At 40.1% G+C, this 26142-nt stretch overlaps 1 protein-coding gene across 4 annotated transcripts in view; it reads left to right on the top strand.

Moving 5' to 3' along the window:
* The window catches only part of SIM1 (SIM bHLH transcription factor 1), a 61186-nt gene extending 38878 nt beyond the window's left edge, over positions 1-22308 (top strand). For all 4 annotated transcript variants that reach the window (XM_048844929.2, XM_048844930.2, XM_075126598.1 and 1 more), the window contains 3 exons: positions 5925-6090; positions 13953-14358; positions 21508-22308. In XM_048844929.2, the coding sequence (XP_048700886.1) occupies positions 5925-6090; positions 13953-14358; positions 21508-22238 (1303 nt within the window). In that variant the 3' untranslated portion in view covers positions 22239-22308. The remainder of the gene's footprint in view (positions 1-5924; positions 6091-13952; positions 14359-21507) is intronic.
* Positions 22309-26142: the final 3834 nt, after the last annotated feature.

The following is a 26142-nucleotide window of genomic DNA, read 5'->3' as shown; positions in this document are numbered from 1 at the left end:
CTCCCATGCTCTATGGTATAGGGTTATGATGCATCAATACAGATGTGTATCTGGTGGTAAGAGTTGATGAGTTAGAACCTTTTTAACTTTTGTGAGCAAGAGTTTGTTCCAATACTTTTATATGTCTTCTGCATAAATTATTAGGCTATATTCTGTTTTTGACAGAGCACTCGTGGTCCCCAGAGATGCTTTCATCACCATGGTGAAACACATTCAAATGAGGCAAAAGGAGGGCCAATCATGAAAGAGTCCAGCAAAAGGCTGGGTTTTGAGGATCCACTGAACTCTTTTATTTCATAGGCAATAATTTTTCTGCATGAATCTCCCTTTTCTTATGTCACTGCAGGTTGCAGCACACTGCCTATCTACCATGCCATGGTCTCTTACTTCCCAGTGGTGTGTGTAATCCCCAGCTCCAGCCTTTTTCCTTGCACAGGCTCAGTAATTCAGAGCCTCAGCTGGGGAGTAAGGAGGCTTCCTGTCTCATTCTCAGAGTCCAGTTGCTCCCGCTGGTCAGGGAGAAGGGGAAAAAGGAGCAGGGTCAAAACCCAGCCTAGTCTTACTCGCAGGTTCGGTCCTTCCCCTGTAGATCACTCTACTTCAGCAGCTACCGTCTGTCTGCCTTCTTGCAGCCAGTCTCCCCCTGCTTGCCTGCTAGAGCTCCCTTTTAAGCAAGTCCTCCATAGGGAGCATGCCTGGCAACTGCTCAGTGACAGGGCCTTCTTGGTCCAGTACAGTTCCACCACCTTTAACCTTAGTTGGGGGTCGGTGAGCCCCATCACAGGGGATTAATAGCACCTTGTGGTCCACTCTGTCAAAGGCTGCAAAGAGATCCAACAGCATGACCATGAAGGTCTAACTTGTGTCCAGGGCCAGGAGGAGATTGTCTTTTGGTGCCACTAGAGCCATTTCTGTGTTGTGCCCTGGTCTGACCCCTGATTGTGAGGTATCCTGGATGTTGGCTGATGTCACATGTTAGCGTTTGGTGATTATTACATTCTCACTTATTTTGCCCAGGAATGGGAGGTTGGAGACAGGACACTAGCTGGAGAGATCTTCCAGGTGTTGGATTCTTGAGGACTGGGATAACTATTGCATTTTACAAGGAGTTTGGTAGTTGTGCTTCTCGAAAGGAGACATTGACTACTTCTGTTAGTTGCAGGCATAGTTCTTCACTGGCTATTACCAGCCAGGAGGGGAATGGATCTTTTTCACAGGAGCGTGGAGCATTTTCATCTGTAGCTCTGGTATTTTTCAGAGCTTCCTGAGCTTTGGCATGTGTGATGGGACCAAAATTAGTTGGGGTAATGGGATGGATAATACAACCTGGTTGGGGTGGAGTTTTTCCCCAGTTAGCTCAATATGTGTTTGGTTGATCTTATCAGTGGAGACAGCTCTTCACAACAGTCAATGCTTGGTCTGGTGTCGGGGCTATGCAGTCTGGGCTGACTAGCCAGCTCACTATGCAAAATAACTTGTCTGGCCATGATTCTGCAGTGCTAATTGGGGAGGGGTAGAAGGTTGGTTGTGCCTCCGTTATAGTAGTGGAGTTGTCCTGTGGGTGTTTGTGCTGCAGGTGGAGGGAGTCAGAATGTATTTTTGCACCACTGCCATTCTAACTTTGTGCCCGTGTGCTTAATCTGCTGTAGTTCATCTGTGAACCACTGTGATCTTCTTGATCACTGTGGGTGAGTGGCTAGCTTGGGGCCAAGGCATCAATAGTAGTGGAGAGAAGTGACTGTGTATTGTACTAACTCATTGGTGCATTGGCCTTGTATTTGGGTGGCTTGTTCAAATAGGGTGAGTTGGAAATTGAGGAAGCTCTGGAGTATTTCAGGAGCAGATCCGCTTTGGTTGCTCACTACCCTAGTGGGAGGGAGGGAAAGCTCTGACCTCTGCCTGGATAGATGGTGACCAGACCAGGACAGTGGTATGTTGTTGATATCTTTAGCCTAGCACTGGATACTGGATCTAACATAATGTCTGGCTGCATGTGTAGGTTGGAGACTGACTGGGAGAATCCTATGGTTTTCATATGGGCCATGAGATCAAGTGCTACTGTATCACTGAGACAGTCTATCTGAAGGTTGAGGTAATTGAAGACAAGGCATCTGGGGGATTCCAATGCCATGGAGGGCAGCAGCTCTGTACGTTCGTCCATGAAGATGACTGAGTTTTCAGCTGCAGTTACGTACCTTACTATCAGTCTGATGTTCCTTTTATCGTTTGCCTCACAGATCATATGGATTCAATCAGATGTTGTTGTGTCTTAGATGAACTGTCTTTTGCATCTGAGATTGGAGGGGAGCAGAACTGCTACTCAATGTCTTGTCTTTTTTCTGTTGCATTCTGAAATCTGTCTTGAGTTGTGATGTAGAGTATCCTGTGGGGATTAGTGGGGTAGGGTTGCAGGTGGCATTGAACCATGTCTTAATGATGTAAGCAGGGCCATGTGCTCCATCCAAAATGAGATGATAGATGGTGACCACTGACTTTGCATTCAGCTGCAAGAGCTTCAGGCTCTTATTTTCTTCTTCGCCTCTGTTTACTGAGGTTACTGACTGAGCAGTTAGCTTTAGGATTTATCCTAGTGTATGGTGTTCTTGTGGGACATCTTCTCAACCCAGTGATAGTGGAGATTAGGGAAGGGATGGGGTATTGCAATTCAAGGTCATTTTAAGGTGCTGGTGTTACAGTTCCCCAGATCCTGAGGGCCTGGCAGTGTTGTCCTGCATTGTAGCTTGGAAGATTTAAATGTTGGTCCTTAAACAGGCGCAGCTGTCAGAGGATGGTATTGGAGTAGTGGATTGTGATGCAAGTAGTGATGGGGGGCCATTTCATCCCATCTCCTTTTATCTTCTTCTTTGTTATAATGAAGGGGTACTTTGCATTCCTGTGAAGGCTTCTGTTCCAGGGTGGACATGGAGCTAAGAGGGCTAGGTTGTAGTAGGAGGAGTGGATAGCCAACAAAGTTGTATTAGCCATTTAAATCATATAGATACTGGGGGAGCAGAAGACAGAGACACTAAGAAAACAACCCTGGTGCTTACCAGTAAAGTTGTGAACATCTTGTCTCCTTAGTTTTGTCCTAATATTAATTTTCCCTGCTGTCCTGTTGCCACTGGAAAGGTGTTCGGTCATAGTTGGAAGTTATGAACATTTTTTGAAGACCACTGATAAATACATTGGGATGTTTTAATAATTAAACGTAAAGACTAGCTACAGAATGTTAGCATCCTTCATTTTAATATTGCATTTGACCTTTCATGCAATTGAAGAGAAAATTGGTAGTACTCAACTGTGCAGAAACAGATGCCTTGTGCGTAGAGATAGGCTTGCACCACAACCCTGAATCCAAACACTCCCAAAATTAATGAGGATAAAAACAGAGCTCCAAATTTTGTTTCCGGGCTTTACTTCTCCAATAAGACAAATCAAAATCCTGGATCCAAACACTCTCAATATTTGGGGTATTTGAAACACAGATCCAAATATGGCACAGTTTGGAGACATGAATTCCTCAAAGAAGTAGCTAAGCATTACAAAAAGTTAATTATACACTGTGGAAACATCTGTCTGTTGTAAACGGGAGATACTGTACCCAGCTACTGCTCTAATTACAGTGGCTTATTTATACTGTACGGTATGTTTCTTGTCAGAGAGACAAGGCCTTCAATAGGAAATCTGTTCTACTAACAGGTTTGTTGATTACCTGGTACAAACAAGTTTTAGTCTGGAAACAGATGTATTGACCATAAATTAATTTGTCTGTTCAGCAGGTTTATTTGTGTAGCTATTCAGAGATTCATTATATTTAATCATTTGAATATATGGAAGCTTTCAGTCATTTATCAGGTTTGTCCCTGCAGCCATGGTATTTATTTGAAGGAGTTTCATTGTACTAAGCAGAGAGATGCAGAGGCTGGGGCACAGTTCGTGTATATTTTTAACTGGCATGGCTTACATCAATGTATGTATGATTATGGTTCAGGATACGGTAGGTAGAGATTGTTGAATGATTTGTTGTTAATAGTTTTCATTAAGGGCTAGACTGAACCTTTAGATTCAGTTCTGAGTATGAGGCAATGTGCAATTGCATTGCCCCAGAAAAGAATTGTGAGTCACAATTCCTCCCCTGTCCTCCTCTTGCTCTGTTGACTGGCACAAAGGAGAGGCTGAGCCATGGCTCCTCCCACTTCCCTGCTGGTTTGTGGGAGGCAGGATGAGGAATGCAGCTTCTTACTTTCTTCCTTCTCCACAAGACATGATCAGAGTAGGTTCTACGTGATCATGCAGAAAGATGGGGGCTGCTCACTTCCTATTCTCCTCACAGAGTCACATAGATCAAGGGCATAATTCTATCCTAAGAATTTATCCCCTTTTGGTGAGCAAATCCGATGAAGTGAGCTGTAGCTCACGAAAGCTTATGCTCAAATAAATTGGTTAGTCTCTAAGGTGCCACAAGTACTCCTTTTTCTTTTTTCAGTATGAACTATTGCTGATTTTCTTAGAATGTATTTGTATACACTATTCACTAAAAAGTTGGAGTAAATAACCTTCTGACTTTGTGAACTGGTATTTTTGGCTACTCAGTGATTCGTCATTTAAGTTTTATGGTATTTTTTTTTAATTCTCCCTGATTGTATTATTGAAGATCTTTAAACGGGGGAATAATGAATAGTAAATTTTTGGATGGATATTTTGTGAAAGTTTCACGATTTGCAAACATATTCACAAATATTCATCAATATTCATGATCTCACAAATCACAGCAGTCTGAATTCAGAGATTGCCAAAATAATATTCACAAATCCCTTGATTTACTGTTCTGTCACTGGTAGTTGTATATGTGTCAGTTTTAAAAAAAACCAAAATCCACCATCCACACCCCTTTAACTGCATAGCTACAAACTCACTGCCTTGTAATATTTTCAAAAGTCCCCATCATCACTGCTTTGTATTACTGAAGAAAGTGGAGCTCCAAGATGGGGAGAATGCAGTGTATAAGGTAACCATATTTTCAAAATAAAAAAACTGGGACACTTTTTTTTTTGTGTAGACATTTTTTAGAGTCATGAAATAGTCATAGGAAAGTCATTTTTTAAATGTGTGCCACCATAGCTACTGCCAGCTTCTACCTAGACCGTGAAATATGCATATTTTTTGGAGTGGAGGATTCCTCTCCCCTCCCTCCCAGTAACATAGTGTTCTGAATGATTTTATCATGAAACATTAAACAAGTGTATTTTAACATTCACTTTGAGCAAAGAAACAGCTTTGACAGTGTGTATGTGCGATCATTCAACTTTGGAGAATCTGGCCCCTTCTTTTATTCTTTTATTCTCTGATAACTGCATAGCACAGCGTTTGTTACTTGTCTGCACATCTTTTGAGTAATGCTGTGCGAAAGACAGGAGTTCCGTTTTGTGAAGATTTTTTTGGCTCTGAATCTGAGTGAAACCTGAAATTTTTGAAATGCTCTGTGAAGGAAAATTCCAGAAAAAAAATTCATTTTGGGGTGATTGAAATATTTTGTTTCAAAAATGTCATAACAGTCTGTTTTGACACTGGCAAAACTTTTATCCTGTTTTCCTTCCAAAATGAAATTCTGGGACCAACCAACCAATCTTATGAAGCATTTTGATTTCAAAGGAACCATATATTCCAATGGAATATGGTTATGTCAAAGTTTCTCTGACCAGCTCTACTTCTGAGTCCACTATTTCTCTGTATAATAGAATGAGACATTAGTTTCATTTTTAGGCTTTTCTAATTATACATATTGTAGAGAAAAACTAAAGCTATACAGTTGTCCTGGATGTCCCCACCCCAGATACTAATTGTTTCCATCCCCCATCAAACAGGAAAACGGGTCTGACTAAGATATTGAGTGAGTTTATGTCTTCTACTTCTGCCTTTAATAGGGATACCGAATATAAAGGACTACAACTCTCCCTGGATCAAGTGACAGCAACCAAGCCATCATTCTCATACGCAAATTCAACTCCAACCATAACGGACAATAGAAAGGGAAGCAAATCACGGCTCTCAAGCACAAAGTCAAAATCAAGGACATCACCGTATCCACAGGTAGCTGTCTTTGAACAACATATTTATATTACAAAGCTTTCTTTACTGCATAACTTGATTTTGGCTGACTTTCAAGCAGGAAATTAGAAAGGGCTGAGGAAAGTACTCCTCAATATGAGTAAAGGGTGGCAGAATTGGGTCCTTAGACTATAAGATCTTGAGGGTAGGGATGTGTTGTTAATTGTCTGTAAAATACCATGTACAGTATGGTGCAGCATCAATAAATCATCATCATCAATAATATATGGTGGGGATTTCATAGGTGAGTGACAACTGGAGAGTTGAAAAAGCTCTTGGTGTAGCATTTTTGTTGTTTGGTATCTGGGGACTTTGAGTTGTGCCCATTTGAATGATCCAGTTATGGTATGATCCTATTTTTTCATAAGCTATTTTTCTAGCCCTATAATTATCAGGAGAAGGAAAGGCAGTAGGAAGCACGTGAGTGGAGACTAGTGGTGAAATGTTTGCTAAAAGAAGTGAGTTTCTGGGAAGGGTCAGGATGATGATGCTTGGTGCACTGGAGGAAGAAGGTTCCTCCAGGCACAAAGTTGTGAATGGAAAAAGGAAACACAGGCAGATGGTGTTAGGTTTCAATAGACATTAATTCCCTTTTTTTCATATTCAGGCTTACATTTAAAAAAAATCTCCTGACTATTGTGTGGGGTCAATTTTCCAATGGCTCTCCAAAGACACGTTTGCAAAAATCTGTTCATACAACTCTTTGGCTGCACAGAACCCCATATTTGATCAGGAAGGTATGGTTTGTTGAGCATACAAACTGTTGTGGCTACCAAATATTGAGCCCAGTCCTGTGGGCCTTACTCAAGTGCCCCAAGTGGAGATACTTGCATGAATACGCGGTGCACAGTCAGATAACTGTGGATGCCTGTAAGGAATCCAGTTGAATATTTGGCTCATAGTGTTACCTCTTGATATGATTCCCCTGCAAGACAAATATTTGCAAAACTGGGTTCTTAAAGTGAGGATCTCGAGTTCATACTGTGGTGCTTAAATAAGTGGCCTGTTTTTCAAAAGTTCAAAAGGACCCAGCAGTTTTAACTTACTGCAGTGAGAGCTGCTGGATATCAAGCATTTTTGATAATGGGGATACTTATTTGGGCACCTCAGGGTGAACTCAGATTCCTAACTTTGTGAAGCCAGTTTTGAAAATGGCCATTATAGTTACTGTTACTTCATATTTTGATCACATTACACTTGTGTGTGTTACTCAGGACTTGGTCCAGAAGAGCCTTTCCTCTTGAATGCTCCACAATGAACAGTTCTAATAAAATGTGTTTACAATTTCTCAAAATTGTATCTACAAAATATTCCCAATGAGATATTCAACTGTTTTATCTTTTGGACATCTGAACTCATCCATTGTTTTGCACTGTCCCTTGATAGTGTTCACTACTCTTAGTTTCATCCAAAGGCGCCCCCCTACCCCCCAACTCTCTCTCTCTCTCTCTCTCTCTCTCTCTCTTACGTGAGATTAGTATCCATACAGATTCCTCTTCCTTGCCACCAACATTTTTCGTTTGCTAGCACCTTTAGCAACCTTCATGCATTTGGGCCTTAATTTAGTAGTGGTTATTGCCTGAATGGCTAGTCTCCAATTCAATTTACATCCTTATCACCAGTTAAACTGGTAGTAAAACCAGAGGTTTTGTCATATATAAAGCGGCAACAGTGCTGGTTGTCAATTTATTGAAAAACAGTCATACTGTATATTATAGCACCCCGCCACAAGCAATGCTGGCAGCTTGTCTGTACCTCATCCCTTCCAGTCACTGAATAAACTGTTGAAAGACCAACCAAAGCTGTTGTAAAGAACTTGCAGCAGGTGGTATTGCCTGTGCCCATCAGTTTCCAGCCCACATAATCTGTCACTCAGTTGTGGAGAATTGGAGAGTGACTCAAAAGCATGGTTATAAAATGACGGTAAGGGTTTTGGCTCACATACAGAGCCTGTTTTTTTTTTTTTTTTTGGGGGGGGGGAGATTCTTACTAAAATTAGTGCCATTGGACATGGAGATCCCTTGGGGTTACCCAGCTGTCAGTGGGTGTTTTTGATGGTTTTAAAATGTGTGTACTTTTCTTTTTTTTGCCTTGCTTCCTTACTCTTAGAAGAAAAACGGGGAAAAATATGCTTTACTGAGTGATGCCTGAGAATCTACTCCTTTGCCAGCTGTGTACCACTAGGGCAGCTACGTGAGATGGGGACTGTAAGAAAAACAGATTTTAATAAGTCTCAGTTGCATGGTCATTACTTGGGCAGGAGGAGAGGAGCTCGGCTCACTTAACACACTGTTAAAATTTTTCTCAAACCTCACGTTATCGCTGAATAAGGTGGACTAGGGTATTTGCAGAGCAGAATCCTTCTACTAGACTCTCTTTCACTAAAAGTGACTTTGTCAAATTTCAATTCTTGTCAGAATTTGTTTAATTCAAATTGACTATAGCAGAACAGGGACCTGCAAAGCCTGCCTCAGGATGGGAGAAGGGCAGACCAATATTCATTATGTGATTGTGGGGTTTGCTGCTGTCTGAATGCATTGATCACTACTCTGCTTGTGAAGCCTGATTAAATATAGGAGAAGGGATAAGAGACCGATGGGGTTATTAGAGAAAAGAATGACTGAGTTGGCTAAAGGATGTCCCTTTCCTCCTCCTCTGCCCTATTACTATAAATCTATTTGGGTTCTCCCAAAATCTAGCTCTGGACCTCCATTTATTCTATATCCCAAAGAGCTAGCCCTAGGCCTCATTTATTCTGTACACAGGAAATAGCAACAAGATTGGCAAAACATTTTAATTGTGATCGTCTGAACCATTGCTTTGGAGTTTAATCTTCCATTAGTAATGATCATTTAAAGGAAAAGTTGAAAGTTCTCAGCCTCTGATGGAAACATTTTATGGTCAGATTTTGATCAGCCTTTATTGTTTCATCTAAACCTCTTCCTTAGTTCTCTTTGGCGAAGACTATATTCAATAGCTGTTGGGTTTTTAGTAATTATTAGACCATATACTTTTTTTACTGTAGCAATAACACTACCCTATAAGTGCACATTAATTATTGCTAAGTTGCCATGCAATTGATGTTGATGCCAATTTTGCTCTACTTCCACTAAAAAGGAATGGTCGGGATTCATTCTGCAGCCCTTACTCATTCTCACTCAGCCAAATCACCCACTGTTTTAAAGGGCTATGTAAGGACATTTGGATTGGGCCCCTGCTGGACAGCCTCTTATTTGTTTACTGTTTCTTGCTGTAGCCTAAAGCTTTGGCAACTATCAATGTATTCCAAACAGCAAAGCAAAACCCTTTTTTATAGTAAACATAACTCCTGATCTGGTGAAGACTTACCAGCAGTGGGGGTTATTTTAATGGACATGCTGTATTACTTTAATCTAAGCCTTTCACCATCTGTTCTGCCTATAATAGTGAATACAAAAAGAACATATTTTACATTTCAGGGTTACATTAGTAAAAAGTAAGATAAAAGTGATTTAAAAGCATGCATATGTTCTTAGTACAATGCAGCCCGCATCTGTGATGTTTTTTCTCATGGCTAAGACACAAATCAAGAGGAAAAGCTGCTAATGCCGCATCTAGTGAAAGTTTTTCATGGAAAAGAGGACTCCACTCTGAGAGGATTTCACTATATATTTAACAGTTTATAATGATAAAAACCTGAGCAGGCTGCCAGGAAATTAGGTAACTGTAACATCCATCGCATGAACATCTGGCATTGTGTGTGAAGCTGGCTGCTGTTGCTATCTATGGAAAGATGGGGGCTGAGGCCAGAGAGACACTTGTATTTGGTATTATGGCATGAGAGATCAGGTGTGTGTCTGATGGGGGAAAGTGACAAAAATATTGTAGCCTACTACATTTTTATGGCCTCTCTTAAACTAAGCTTTAGATAGCCATGGGAGGATTGATTTCTTCCTCTTTCTATCCCCCAAAATAAAACCCTCCCGAAAATTCTCCTGGGATAAAAGGAGCATCAGTGAGTCCAAAAGATCCCTTGCTGGGTCGATGCAAATCCTCTGATCACTTCTCATCAGGCTGGCACACTGAACTAGTGCTTTGGAAGACAGCTCCAGTGTCTGGAAGTGCCAGGTCAGTCTATCAGGAGCTGGCAGCCCAGCAGGAAGCCGTTGGAGGACTGGAAGTGGTCTGAAATAGATCATTTGAATTCGTAGTTGTTCCTTTTCTGCCAACTATATTTTTAGCTTTGGAAGGTGTGATTGATTTCAGGTGTTGCCTCAGGCCAAAGAAGTCCTTCATCTTGTCCCAACCTTTATCTCCTAATTTGATTAGACAAGCCACATGTCTAAAAAGTACTGCCTGAGAGCAGACACGGAGAAAAATGAGCAAAGCAGCACACTTTCAATTATGCAGGAGCAGTTTCTTTACAGAAAACAATGGTTTCAGTGCTTCTGATTGGCCAGATTGCTATTGAAACCAAATTCAGTTTTCTGTGCCCTTTCATCACTTGGGCTAATTGAGCCTAATTCTAAATTGAGAGGTGCCATTTTCATTTCTGTTTCAGCAGAGCTTGGAGCTGCTGCTTTACAACCCTACTCCAACTACCACTGAGGAAAGTCACCCTTACCCACCTAAGTGATCCCCACCTGTGAACATTATGTTCCCAGAAGACATAAGGGTGGGAAGGCAGCAGTAGAGACAGCCTGACAATGCCAAGTGGAGAAGCTTTAAAAGAAAATGTTTTAGGTTATGTCTGCCTGTGCTGTGGACTGAGGATATGCTGTCATATACAGGCAGGCTTTCTAGACCATGTGGGCCACAAAAACTCATTGTGTTAATTTAATTTGGCCCAGGGCCTAGCAGCTGCACCAGATCAGATCTCAGATAACAACCCTTTACATCAAGTACAAAGTCTTGCTGTTTTTGGTTACATGACTATATCGCCCATTACCTGGTGCATTTCTCACACATTGGATATGTGCCCTTTGGAATAGTTCCCTGCTCTGTGAGATAAGTGTGTAAGACCTGTTGAATTCACTCTTATTTTTACCTATGTGAAGAAGATCCCCACAGAAGTCAAACAAATTGTCACTGCAACCTAAATATATATATTAGTGACAAAAACTCTTTCCATGTTGGTAGCAATATAGCTGCATAATAGAGCCAGGAGAAAAAAATACCCATGAAAGCTGAGCAAAATTTGGAATTTTCCTGTGAGAAATTCTAACATTTCAACATTTTGTTGTTATCCCAAATTGGAATGAAAAGTTGAAATTTCAAAAACTTTTTTAGAACTGAAATTCTGAAAAATTGCTATTTGGAAATATTGAAATGTAACATTTTGACATTTTTGATTGAAATTAAACATTCTGATCTGGGAATGTCAAAACACTTCATTTCTAGTCAGTACATCATTAAACTGCATTTTCCCCATTGTGGAGCATTGCCTCATGGGAGTAGTGGTTTGGAAACCTGGTGCCCCTACTGCCCCTTCCTATGGAAAATTGCAGTTTTCCATTGGAAATTCATTTTGACAAAAAATTCCCAACCAGTTTAATGCCAGTTATTTTTCATGTGAAATCTTACTTTTTTTGGGGAAAAAAAAACATCTTTTTTTAAAATAAAACACTGAAACCATTCTATTTTTGGTAAAAAATTTCAGTTTTTGAAAACTGCAATCTAAAAACTGAACCAAAAAGCATTTTTTATTTTTAGTGAAAACTTTTACTGGAGCATTTTCATTTTTTTGGTTTCCATTTTTGTGTGGAAAATTTTTTTAAAAAAGTGACCAAAATAAATTTTTGTGTTTTAAAACTTTTGTTTTAGTTGAAAAGCCGTATTTTTGCCAATTAATTTTTTTATGAAAAAATTTCAAAACAAACTCTATGTCCTTGTCACAGAAAAGTTTGAGGATGTTTGTGCTAGGAAGAGCAGAGAAGAGTTTATTTACTAGTTTGGCACACAATGCTACACCAATTAACAAAAATTCACAGCTAACTGAAGTCCATTTATGTGAGCTAAGCTAGAGTAAGATATAATATCATGATATTATATCCCAGCTAAGGGCAGCCAACAAAGGCCGAGAAGCCTATATCCCAGGCTCAGAATGTTGGATGGTTTTCCAGACTGGTTTTAAAGAGACTAATTTGTTGCCTCTTGTTCCCTCACCTTCATCTAAAACCCTATATATCTGAAAGGGTCTGGTGTCCCCTAAGACTGAGAGATAAATAGGGTTGTACTGGACTGTTAGTCTTTACTCTACCCCGCATATCTTCTGCCCGTAAGTCTGTATGTAGGTCTTTTTGCATTGAATTTTCTTTTGTGAACAAATAACAAAACATGATTGGCCTATGCAAAGCTGCTACCATTTCTCGGTTAGACTCATATTAGCCTTTTTTGTCAGCAAACAAAGTTCATATCTCAAAATGCTGCAGAAATAAGCAATTAAAAACACACACACAACCCTGCCCCCCTTCCTACCCAAATAGTTCCACTGCTGGAGTTGCACAGATGGTTTAACTTTCCTGAAGTTAAACATATGGTCAGTAGTTTTGATTGGTAAGTGCATTGACCTTGATTCTGTTTGATAATGAAGAGTTTCATAGCAACTCAGTTTAATGAAAGAGATGGTAGCTTATGTTTTTAGGAAAGAGATTTGATTTGTACCAAAAGAAAAGGTTACTGGGTATTTACCGGGGGAGTGAGAGGAGTTGAGAATTACAGGTTCTTTTAAGCATATTGAATAAGAACTAACCCAAACTTTTATCCAGAACCAAACCTAAATTTAATATGTTTTGTAGTTTGAAAAAAATTGGAGATCTCTTTTTCCCTCTTTTTTTTTCTTTTTAAACTTACAATTTGTGGCATTGATATGCAGTACTAGAGAGATGAGAGTTGCATGTTTGGTCCCATCCCACTCCATGATCTTGGGTATAGCTGATGTAAGAAAATGATCCATATATTTTGATGGCACAAATTAATAGAAATATACATAAGCTATAATAAGCATTACTTTTTCAGAAAAGCATCCAGAAATTCATATGCTTATCCTAAATGTAGCATTACCTTTAATTCTCGCTAAGCACAAGCCTTGCTCCAACTGGCCCCATATATCTTGCTCCTCCTTGACAGGTCCTGATTCTGTCTGCCTTTTGTGCTCTCCTCCCCCACGATTCAGTACTATTCTCAAGTGGGGGTGACCAGATAACCCTCTTCCCCTGTTCTGGTAAATAGTCTCCGCTTCTGATAAATAGTCTCCAGTAGTTTGTTTCCTTGCTTTCATGCAGGAGGGCAGTGTAACCCTTTGGGGTCCTGCTGATCCACTGCTTTAAAATTTAGGAGCACTCTGGAGCTTTTCTCCACAGTATTTTGAAATCCCTGAGTGCCCCGGAACCTTCCTTTCCATCAGCAGTGGGTGAGAAAGGAAACTCTGAGAAGACCTGCCACCACAGGTGAGAAAGCGAGATATGTGGAAGGGATAGGGATCATGAAATAGGAATTTCAAAACAGGTTCAATTTTGGTTTGGAGATGAGCGCGTGTCCAGGGCGAGAGGTTATTTCAATCCATTTTAAAACTGCTTTTGAATGGAAGAAGGGAGCTGAAGTATTGAACTATTGAACATCAGTGTTGAATTTGGTGAGCTAGACTTTACAAGTCATAAGAGGGCTTTTTAAAGGGGAGAGGGGAATGTTTTCAGACTTTTCTAATGTCTGCCTTGTTGGGTATGGGCTCATCACAGAATGCTGTACAGGAAAAGACTGTGAGATGTGTCCCCATCAGAAGAAGAGCAACCTTTTCCCCCAGTCTAGTTGCTTATGTTGTCTTGTTCTGGTTTAGTTATGCCTCTGCCTTTCCTTTTGTGTTACAGTATTCTGGATTTCACACAGAAAGATCTGAATCTGACCATGAGAGCCAATGGGGTGGAAGTCCACTAACTGATACTGCCTCTCCACAATTAATGGAACCTGCTGAAAGGCCAAGCTCTCAACACCATGACGTCTCCTGTGCCTATAGACAGTACTCAGACCGCAGCTCTCTCTGCTATGGTTTTGCACTTGACCATTCCAGGTTGACCGATGATAGACATTTCCATACTCAGGCCTGTGAAGGAGGCAGGTGTGAGGCTGGTAGATATTTCCTGGGCACACCACAGCCTGGAAGGGATACTTGGTGGGGTTCTCGTTCAGCATTGCCCCTGACAAAAACTTCCCCTGAAAGCAGAGAAGCATATGAAAACAGCATGCCCCACATCACTTCAGTTCACAGAATACATGGTAAGAGATAATTGCTGAAATGATGGTATTGCAGTATAGAGGCAGAATTTCAAAGGACTGACTTGAACATGCCTGACTTGTATACATGTGATTCCTGATGTGTGTGCTCAAGTCAGGGTTCATGTGTATGAACTGGGAGTTGTAAAGGTGCAAGTCTGGTTTTGATGATCTCGCCTAAATAATAAAATATTCTATTTGTTCCATATTTTTTTAAATGTGAAATTTAGTTAGGAACACATAATAAGTGAAATCATAGCAAACATGTGAAGAAGTGCTCTTAGCATACGTATTTTATTACCTTGAGTGAAGGCTGTGCAAGTTTGGATAGAATAAGAACTAACCCAAACTTTTATCCAGAACCAAACCTAAATTTAATATGTTTTGAAGTTTGAAAAAAATTGGAGATATTTTTTCCCCCTCTTTTTTTTACTTTTTAAAGTTTTGATCCCTTCCACTGGTCCTGTCTTGGACTAGAAGTAAATATGCTGGATAAAAAACCCAAGGAAGAGTTTCTTCCAAGTAATTCCAGCCAGAGTAAAGGCAAGGAGTATTGGAAACTTCAAAAGAAACCCTGATCTTGATTTGATAGAGTCAAGAGGTTTAGATAAAATTCACATAAACACTCAGAATACCAGGTGCTTATCCAAACCAAATTGTACTTCCAAACTTTTTGAGGGTTATCCATCACAACCTACCTTGTGCTGCAGATGTTTCATATACAAATTAGCGAAAAAAAAAAAAAGCCATGAGAAGCATAGAGATAATTATAGACTATTTGTGGCAGTCCATTGTTGCAGTAATTGTGCATATTGAAAAAAGAACTGGATTGCACCACTAGGTATTACCTAAAGAACCCATGATAGCACTTTATATAGGGCCAAATCTTCAGCTTTTGTAAATTGGAATAGCTCCATTGACTTTTAGCATCTGGCATTATAAGTTCAGAAAGAAAAGGTACTGTTTCATTCCAATAAGAAAAAAATTATGCGGAGAGAGAAAATGAAATAGCAGATTCAAGGAAATACAGTCTGAAAGAAAGAGAAGGAAGAATAGAGGCCTCTAATTTGCTTTGGTTAGTACTGTTCTGCGGCTTTCTCTTTGTGATAAGCTATGGCACTTCCTTGTATTCTGCTCCCTAATGCTGATATTCATGAGTTCAGCTAGCTTTTTCTTCCTAATATGAGAATAGAGATGTGTGAGTTGATTTCACAGTAGCTACAGACATATATATATAAAAAATAAATTTCTCATGTTATAATTGTTGGTGATCATGCTCATGGTGTAATGTAAAATATTATTTATGGATATAGTGTAGTTCTTACAGATATGATAAAAATATATTTATCACTTTTTTACCACAGACAATCAAAAAAAGCTGAAAATAGAGCTTGGTTTTGATTTGTTTGTTAGTTTAACTTTTATTCCAGATGCTTCAGATAATTCATAGAATCATAGAATATCAGGGTTGGAAGGGACCTCAGGAGGTCATCTAGTCCAACCCCCTGCTCAAAAGCAGGACCCATCCCCAATTAAATCATCCCAGTCAGGGCTTTGTCAAGCCTGACCTTAAAAACTTCTAAGGAAGGAGATTCCACCACCTCCCTAGGCAACGCATTCCAGTGTTTCACCACCCTCCTAGTGAAAAAGTTTTTCCTAATATCCAACCTAAACCTCCCCCACTGCAACTTGAGACCATTACTCCTTGTCCTGTCCTCTTCCATCACCGAGAATAGTCTAGAACCATCCTCTCTGGAATCACCTCTCAGGTAGTTGAAAGCAGCTATCAAATCCCCCTCATTCTTCTCTTCCGCAGACTAAACAATCCCAGTTCCCTCAGCCTCTCCTCATAAGTCATGTGTTCCAGACCCCTAATCATTTTTGTTGCCCTTCGCTGGACTCTTTCCAATTTATCCACATCCTTCTTGTAGTGTGGGGCCCAAAACTGGACACAGTACTCCAGATGAGGCCTCACCAATGTCGAATAGGGGGGACGATCACGTCCCTCGATCTGCTCGCTATGCCCCTACTTATACATCCCAAAATGTCATTGGCCTTCTTGGCAACAAGGGCACACTGCTGACTCATATCCAGCTTCTCGTCCACTGTCACCCCTAGGTCCTTTTCCGCAGAACTGTTGCCTAGCCATTCGGTCCCTAGTCTGTAGCTGTGCATTGGGTTCTTCCGTCCTAAGTGCAGGACCCTGCACTTACCCTTATTGAACCTCATCAGATTTCTTTTGGCCCAATCCTCCAATTTGTCTAGGTCCCTCTGTATCCTATCCCTGCCCTCCAGCGTATCTACCACTCCTCCCAGTTTAGTATCATCCGCAAATTTGCTGAGAGTGCAACCCACACCATCCTCCAGATCATTTATGAAGATATTGAGCAAAACCGGCCCCAGGACCGACCCCTGGGGCACTCCACTTGACACCGGCTGCCAACTAGACATGGAGCCAATTCCTCATTGTATGAAGCTCCACAGATCTATTACAGTGGATCTTCAGCCTGCATGTAGCTTTGGGGGCAGAACCAGACCTCTCCGTCACTATCAGGAAGGGAATGCCCCATGTTCTGAAGAACCTACCAGTTTCATTCTGCCTCCACAGTTGCAGACAGGCAGTTCCAAACCACACTACTACAGAGCATCAGTCTTTCCCCAGACAACCCCCCTTTGAACTGACTGGACTTAAAACATTTGAACTTTGCTTCCAGAGCTGCTTCTTTGGGTAAGAATGTGATTTTTCTCTTCTCTCTTTCTGAGGTGTACTTGAGTGGTGACAGTGCATTGTCACCCATAACAAGCTAATAATGGTGGTCAAAGCAAGAAGGGGAAAGCAAAATTAATGTGCCTTCTACACTTCTCCCCTCTTTTTGTGGGCAGGCCCCTCAGTAATGGTTCATTCCAGGCAGGAGTCACCTAGGCCTCTTGTGCCAGGGCAGGCCATGCTGGAGAAATAGCAAGTGGCAACTCCACATCTACTCCACAAAGATCAGCATCAGAAGATCAGAGCACGGAAGGAGTCAAGGAAAGATACTTCCAAACTACTGGAATCAACCTCTTGTATCTCATCAGAAAAGACTACACAATATTTCTCATCTGGATCTAAACTGGAACCATACATCCCTCTTCATGAAGCCCTGGAGGATGTCACTAAGGAGAAATGGGTGTCTCCTCCAAAGCCAAGAAAGGTTAAACAAACAAGACAAAAGGTTCTAAAAAGTACCTTTGTCTACATAAAACGTGGTGTTTCTCCCCCAAATGAACTCAGCTCTTTTCTTTCTTGTAAAGGACACAGCGATCCCCACAAAGGGGGATTTTCTTCCAAGGGTTCTGTGGACTGGACAGTTGATTCATGCCTTAGAAGAAATTATGAGGCCAGTTTGGCCAACCTTGAGGGCTTCAACTGCCTCCAAATATTTTGCCTGCGATGTTTTAGCATCTCATTCTCCTCAAGACCAACGAAACTTGTGGTCTAGGGCCCTTTGTCTGAAAAATCTTCTTGGTGACAGAATTGGTTTTAGATGCATCACTTGATGCACTACATTTCTCAGCAAGAACAATAGGTTACAATACAATGTTCTGCTTCTGGTTTCCCTTGTAGAAAGCACAAGTGCAAGAGAACATCTCTCATGTGTTTCAAAATACTCTCTCAGAATGCATTTTGGAGAACTGACAAACTCCCGGGGTGGGGTGGGGGCGGGGGAGTAGAGTATTTGGAGAAGACAAAAGAACATTAGCCTTTGGCAGGCAGTAAAGAAGAGAGAAAAAGCCACATTTCAAATATTAAAAAGCCTTTCTTTGTACAACTAGAGGGAAAACCAGAACAGTAGAGAGAGAAAGAACAGATTGGAGGAAGTTGTAGTTTATCAGACAATATCCAGCCTCCTTAATATCATATCCTTTCCAGTGTGCAGAACAATGGCCACTGTTCATATTGGATAAACATGTCCTGGACCTCTCCAGAAGAGATACTCATTAGAATTTCATAAGAGACCTAGACACCGATTCATTTTCTACTCTAACTCAACCTTTCCAGGAAAGAAATGGGAGAGGAAAAAGCTATTTACACCTTCTCCGTATAGATAAGGGGCTATAGAATCAGTCTCCTCTTACGAGGAGGGCAAAGACCTATGCTCCATCCTGTTCAAAAAGAGTTATAAAGAGATTGGGCAGAAGCAGCGAAGTGCTGGATTTTAAACATTTGAACACATTTAAAAATAATGGAAATTCAAGATGGAATCTCTGAAATTCATCCTAGCAATAATCAGCAATAATTTTCTGTTGCTTGTAGCCGAAAGGTACATAAGTCCATATTCTACCATTACCATCCCACAGAAAGTTATCATGCTATGTCAAAGGATAACATCACTTCCAACACAAGTCCTTACCTTTTGGATAGTGTGCAAAGACACTAATGGTCCTAATAATAGCTCTCAAACAAGAAGGGAACCATATTTATCCCTTCCTCAGGGTCCCATCCAGAGCTAAAGTGATCCTAGATGCTCAGTGTAAGATCTGGATTCCAAATAAGCATAGAGTGATATTCTTGGAGGAGTGGCAAGACAAACTGTAAACACTCATACAGGAAGTCAGTTGTACTACAGTGCCTCTAGTACAGTCATTCATGTTCCTCCTGGGCATGATAGCATTGTGCATAGATACACTACAGTGGACCACAGACAAACTGAGAACTCTCCAGAATTTTCTTCAGTCCCTTCCATATTCCAAATTATCCCACCCATCAGTGAAAGTGGGAAAAGTGCTTCATAAATCAGACACAGTTATGACAATGCTGCCAGCCTGGAAGAATAGGGCACCTCTTTGAGGGGTCACAGACAATCCAGGGAACATGGCCCTGACAGAAGATGTACAGCATGAGAGCTCAGAACTATTTGTTATGGACATAGGCAACTGATTCTCTCCATGAACAATGGGCGTATATTGGCCATGACAGATAGTATATCCACCAAGTCTTTTCTAAACAAGTAAGAACCAGAAAAGGCAAAGGTACTGTCGTCTTGGGCAGAGAAAAACTCTCAGACGTCTTGTGTGACTTCGGGCAAGTTACTTAAGGCTAGATTTTGAGCCACTTACCCTTGAGGATGAACACTTACACAAATAATCCGTTTGGGACAAATTCTGATACCTTCACTCACATTGAAGGCTTTCTCCATAAGCATCCACGTGAAGCCAATGGGCCCATTTGGGAGATAAGGGGCTGCTCAGAATCTGGTCGGTAATTTTGCTAAATTTCAGTTCCCCATCTATAAAATGGGGATATTAATGTTAAGAACTTTGAGATAGGACTATCTTCTCTTTATTCTTTGTACAGTGACCAGCATAATGGAGTCCTAATCCTGACTGGGTCCTCTGAGTGCTGCTGCAGTACAGATAAATAATAATTCCCTATTTCGGAAGTGTATATTAAGGATAAATTAATATTTGTGAGGTGCTTGGATACTATGGTGATGGGCATACAGCTAACTGATGTTGCCTTCAGCAGTGCTCCACAGCACAGTATCCCAGCTATGCGCTGAGAGTGGAGTGTATATAATATTTGCCCACAGTTATTAACTTTATCACCCATGCTAGAGGCACACTGGTGATGACATCCCATTCTTACAGATATGTGGACCTTAATACAAAGAAGAATAGAAAAATTTATCTGTGTTTACCTGAAAATTTTCTTTCTTTGAGTAATAAAGGTCCACAGATCCTGCCCTCCCAACCAGACAATATTGTTTATATAAGCTGAGGCAAAACATAGCATTCAGTAATTTGCAGAAGTCCTCCTTGGGCTCTGCAATGGACATGCATATTAGCAGGTGTTTTACCAGTTCCATTATTATATTGTCTCTGTAGTTGGGTATTATCCTCCGTGGCTATGGAAATTCTTTCAGTTGTTAGGTTCTTCAGGGGTAGGGTTACTCCCCTCCTGCCAGTGATGGATGGGTCTGGTTCCACCCACTCTATTGCATGCTGACTTGAATGCTCCCTGTAGCAGATCTGTGGGCCTTATTACTTGAAGAAAGGGAAACTTCAGGTAAGCACGGTTAAATTTCCTATTCTAAAGGTTTGAGACAACAAATATTCTTGCATTACAAAACTAAGTACAGCGCTAACTGCTATATCTATGAACACAAAGGCAACTGTTTTGTTGTTTCTCTTTTTTATTGCCAGGCAGCATGTATAATGTGGTATGTAAGACCACACAAAAACCCAGTGTCTGGATTCATAATATACTTTACCGACATCTTAAAGCACAGAAGGGGTTAAAAGGGCAAAGTCTAATAATAATAAGAAGAAGAATAAAAATGTATATAGCCTGTTGTGGGCCTGATTTTCAGATGAGCCTCAATCCACTTTCTGATTTTCTCGATGCAAAGAGGTACTTAGACAGCCAAGTGCTGCCAGCTGTTCTTGTCATTCACTGGAGGTGCTAATTACACCCCAAAATTACAGACCATCATTGAAAATCAGGCCTTTAGGTTCAAAATCTGATCAAACAGACTTTCTCCTTAGATCACCCCTCTGAAGAAGTAGCATTACCTGCATATTACAGGTGAGGGTGGTAAATGTACATTGGTCAAATCAAGGCTAGTGGCGTTAGACCCAGGACTAGAACTCAGAAAGTCTGAATTGCAGTTTTGTGCCCAACTGATGTTTTATATCCTTTGCAGAAGAAATATTGCATTAAGAGCTCAAGCACATATATTTGGGTCAATTAGCTCAATTGGCCTATTTTGAGAACAACACTTATGTGGTAGGAAGAATGGTCTTGAGGTTAAAGCACTTGACTGGGTTTCAGGGACCTGTTTTGAATTCCTGGCTCTTCTCTGGGCTTCTTTTGTGACCTCGGGGAAGCCACTTAACCTTTGCTTCTGTTCCCCATCTGAAAAATGGAGATAATAGTACTTACATTGACTCTTGTCTACTTTTTGTGTCAGGGACTGACTGTCTTTTATACACAATGGGGCACTTATCTCAGTTTGGGTCTCCAGGTGATACTGTAAAGCAAACAATAACCAGAAAGACCAACACAATCCATCATTGCATTAAAAAGAGGACTTTAGATTGTTTACCTTCTTTCTGAGATCCACATACAAACCAAAACTGATGACTTGTTCCCTTTCTTTATCTGTTCTGCAGGGAGAGGACACTGGGATGAGGACAGTGTTGTTAGCTCCCCAGATCCTGGTTCTGCTAGTGAATCAGGAGACCGATACCGTACTGAGCAGTATCAAAGTAGTCCACATGAGCCCAGCAAAATTGAAACGCTAATAAGAGCTACCCAACAAATGATTAAAGAGGAAGAAAACAGGCTTCAGTTACAGAAAACAACCCCTGATCAGCTGGTCTCCATTAATGGAGCAGGGAAAAAGCACTCTATTTGTTTTGCAAACTACCAGCCACAACAGTTGACAGGGGATGTCTGCCGTGTTCCTACAGTTGCCAACACCTCTCCTTGTGAACACGTCCAGCAACGAGATGGAAAGCTTATGAGCCCACATGAAAATGACTATGACAACAGCCCCACAACATTGTCTAGGATAAGCAGCCCAAATTCCGACCGCATTTCTAAATCTAGTTTGATACTAGCTAAAGACTACCTGCATTCAGACATGTCCCCTCATCAAGCCACAGGGGACCATCCAGCAGCTTCTCCAAATTATTACACCTCACACAGGCAGTACTTTGACAAGCATGCTTACACGTTAACTGGATATGCTCTGGAGCATCTATATGACAGTGAAACCATTAGAAACTATTCCTTGGGCTGTAATGGATCACACTTTGATGTGACTTCTCACTTAAGGATGCAGCAAGATCCAGCACAAGGACACAAGGGGACATCTGTTATAATAACCAATGGAAGCTGATGTTTTTTCTAAAATATTTTGTGCTCTAAAAAAATCTTTGAAATATAATTGGAAGATATATAAGTTTTAATGCCCTTGTTGTTACCAGCATTTGATATACCACACTGCACTAGAGAGAATAACCTAAAGTACTGGGGATGAGTGAGTTACTGTAAAAAAAAAAAAAAAAAAGGAATTGGCATTCAGGGTTATAGTGAATGGAGCTAAAGTCAAAGTTGCTGCCACATTATATAGAAAAGAAGATAGAGGAGGTCTGTGTTGGGAGCACATTGTGGCAGGCCGGCTGAGCAATTCATGCATATTGTGTTGGAGTCAGTTGATGAAAATACTGCCAAGGGCCGACTCTCTGAATTGCATGTGCCCCACAGGTCTTAGTCACCAAAACAGCTATGCATTCTTTACATGCAAAAATGTGGATCATATATCTTTTCAAAATACACATAAAATGGGTACATTAACTGATTTGTTTATTCGTTAAACTCTAGCCATGTTATGTTGCTTAGTGGTGTAAAGTGTCCAGGACTAGCCAAAAGGAAAAGAGAGAGAGAGATCTTCAGAATTATTACTTTCTTGAATAGCCACACGCATACTTACACACTTGCTGGACTTGAACGACATAAATTGAGCAACATAGTTATGACTGGCTACTGGACTGCTTGCTCATGCAATATTTAAAAGAAGGAATCAGAAAGGGAGGATTTCTCAGCCTGGTTTTGAGAATATATGATTGTAATGGGAAGATACTTTGAACTGTGATCACATTCTGAATGAGTGCATGAGATGTCTGGTAAAGTGAAAGGGAAGCAAATTAGTGAAGGGAAAGGGGGGAAAGGAGCTGAAATAGAGAGTGGTCCAAGATGAATTAGTTTAATCTCATATAGTGATGTATACCATGTAACAATAAATATGCTGTGAGTTCCAAGTGGCTGAGCTAATCAGGAGTGAGTTAGAACCATAGGAGGAATTGCATAAAATTACTGGAAATTTGGCTGTAAGGACTATAAAACACAACTATATTAATGGAATCATATAAGAGACAAAGACAGATAAAGTGAAGACTGCAGGGTGACTGTGATAAATTCAGAGAAAATCTTTGGGCTCATTGAGAAAGTGAAGGAGATTGTAAGGACTCAAAGTTGGAAGAGGTAACCTGTTGACTGAAGTGATGGGTGTGATTTTGAAAAAAAGCATACATTCTTGTCTTGTTCACAAAGGAAAATAGGGAAGAGATGTCAGAAACAGTCATATAGTAACCAGGGGAAGAGAGAAAAGATACTACAGGAAAAATCAGGGTCTTGAGAGAATATGGGGAATAAGAAACCCCAGTGTCTGATGACTGACTACAGCATCTGGGCCTGCATGGACCTGCCCTAGATTAAGAGATGTGTCAAATGAGGTAAGTAAATATATTTTAAAAACTTCATGATCAGGGAGATACTGTTGGACTGGAGATGAGCTAATATAACACCTGCACTTAAAAGGGCAGCTAGGGAAGATCATAGTAACAGTCATTGGCACAATCCTTCTTCAAATGATTTCAGTGGGAGCTGGACCAGGCCCCTCCTGATTATACCAACCTAGAGTATGGCCAGGGGGAGGGGGGATGTTATAAAAATGAGATGAGCACTGCAGAATGGCTTAATTTGTAATGTAAAGAAGATAGATGTACGGAAGTTTACTTTCAATGGTCATAAAACACAGTCCACCAAGTAGAAGGTTGCTCGGAGAGTTTGGATAGATTACAAAAGTATCAATCTCCAAAGCAGGGCTAATCAGTAGCAAAATAATAATAATCTGGGTCACCAAGTAGAGATTTACTTGAAAACCAAAAAAATCACATAGCCAATTTGGAATACTGATGTATACAGTTCTGATCACTTTGAGGCAGATTGTGATACTCTTACATCACAAGCAATCCCATTTGACTTCAGTGTGATCATTCATAGTGAAAGATACTGTGCTCTTCCAGAAGAGAAAGATGTTACAATTTGGCCTTTATTATCTAAAGCTCATAATAGAAAAGGTAGAGCAGAACACAAAGCGGAAAGATAAAGAGAATGAAAGAGATCTAATAAGTATTTAAATAAACTGGGTTATCTTTGGAAAAGGAAAGATTTAGAGGGAATGTCACTGATGTGCGCAAAGTTCTGCATAGAAGAGAGGTGAGATAACAGTATAAGGTTATTTGAATTAGTAGCAGATATAAGAGCCAAAGGGCATTAAATGTTAGCCAAGGAAAAATGAGAACAAAACAAATTTGGAGAGAATTATATTAAATGAAACCTAATAAGTTGAATGAACTATAAAGGTCATAAACAGAAGCAGCTAGTATAAATAATTTTTAAAAAAGATAAAAAACAAGGCAAATATTTAATGCTGTTGGGGAAAATGCTAACAACTGCTAACTGAAAGGGGTGGATGGACCAAAATGGATTTCATTCAGCCCAACGATTTTATATATTCCTAAAAAGTTAGGAATGAGAGGGTATTTTTGATAAGTCTAGTTCTGGGTACATCTTTATTTAGTTTACACCTATGAATAGTATTCACTTTTTATTTGGAGACTCATTGTACAGTATTAAAGTGTGACTTGCTGAGTAAAACAGAATAGAAATACATGCTATCATATGTCCCTTGGCATACTGCAGTACATTACAAAAGTGACTCTAAGTAAATATGAATATTATACTAGATTATAGTATGAAAGGCACCTTCATAAATGACTGTACTTCTAACAGTTTGTTTATATATATTCTTCATTTTAAAAAAAGCAAGTAAGCTATGCAATAAAGATTCTCTGTTACTATTTACTGTGATCCCATATAGAATAAAAGTTTCCAAACAACTATTGTTAAATTAAATTTCTCCTATGCTGAGATTTTCCATAGTTTCATTTCACTAAAATGGCAAATGCAGGAAGGTGCAATGTAATAAATATAATATTTAAAATATCAATACAGTGATCTGGTGCCCTTCACCTGCAGCCATGTTGTAAGACAAGTAAGACGAACACTTGCTCATTCCCCATGCAAGATGGAAGCAACTATTGCTCCTCCTTAGTGTATCATTGTCATTGACTGGAGGCACTTGCCTGTTACGGGCTATCTGGTTGGCCATTCTGCTCCCTTAAAGGGCCAGCTTGGAGGGAACAATTTTCTCTTTACTTCAAAGCTGGCAAGGAGCTTTTAATGTGATTTTGAAAAAGTATTACAAATTAATTGTAAGTATAATTATTATGTAAGCATAGGGACCTGCAGCACACTATATCCTGCTTGATACTAAATGAAAGTCAGTTTGCAACCTTAACTGTAGCATTCATTACTGCAAGTGGTATAACATGTACTTTCCTGTAGGGCACAAAGCTTACACTTGTTCATGACATCAGTGCTTATTGTATGACATACTTTAATGAACTTCATATTTAGTTCAACTCCCCCTTAACCTCAGTGATAAAATGTAAAAATCCTCAACATCCTTTAAGGAATGTATGTTTAAAAAAAAGAGATGAGCAATTTTGGAAAATTTGAAAATACAAGATACAGTACTTGCTTTGATATTTTTCAAATGTATCATATTAGGTCATTGGTATCACTTTATATCTGAGACATTTTAGGGTATATTTCAGTTCCACAAGTGCATCTAATGCTATACTGATTGCACTGTAGTATGCTAGCATTTTATATCATAATAGCATTATGTCAACAAACATAACACCAAGTGAATATGCTAATAAAACTGCAAACTGCTTATGACCCTTATCAAAAGCTTGTTGAATCCAATGGGAGTCTTTTCATTGAATTCAGTGGGCTGTGGATTAGGCCTTCTCTGTCTTTATTTGATGTTAAGAAAAGAATGGAACTGTCTCTCATTTATATACAGTTGCACTCAGTGAGCATAGTGTACA

This window comes from Caretta caretta, chromosome 3 (assembly GCF_965140235.1).
Source record: "Caretta caretta isolate rCarCar2 chromosome 3, rCarCar1.hap1, whole genome shotgun sequence".
Classification (NCBI taxonomy): Eukaryota; Metazoa; Chordata; order Testudines; family Cheloniidae; genus Caretta; species Caretta caretta.
The sequence above is the reverse complement of the archived record's forward strand: the minus strand, read 5'-3'. Positions and strand labels throughout refer to the sequence as shown.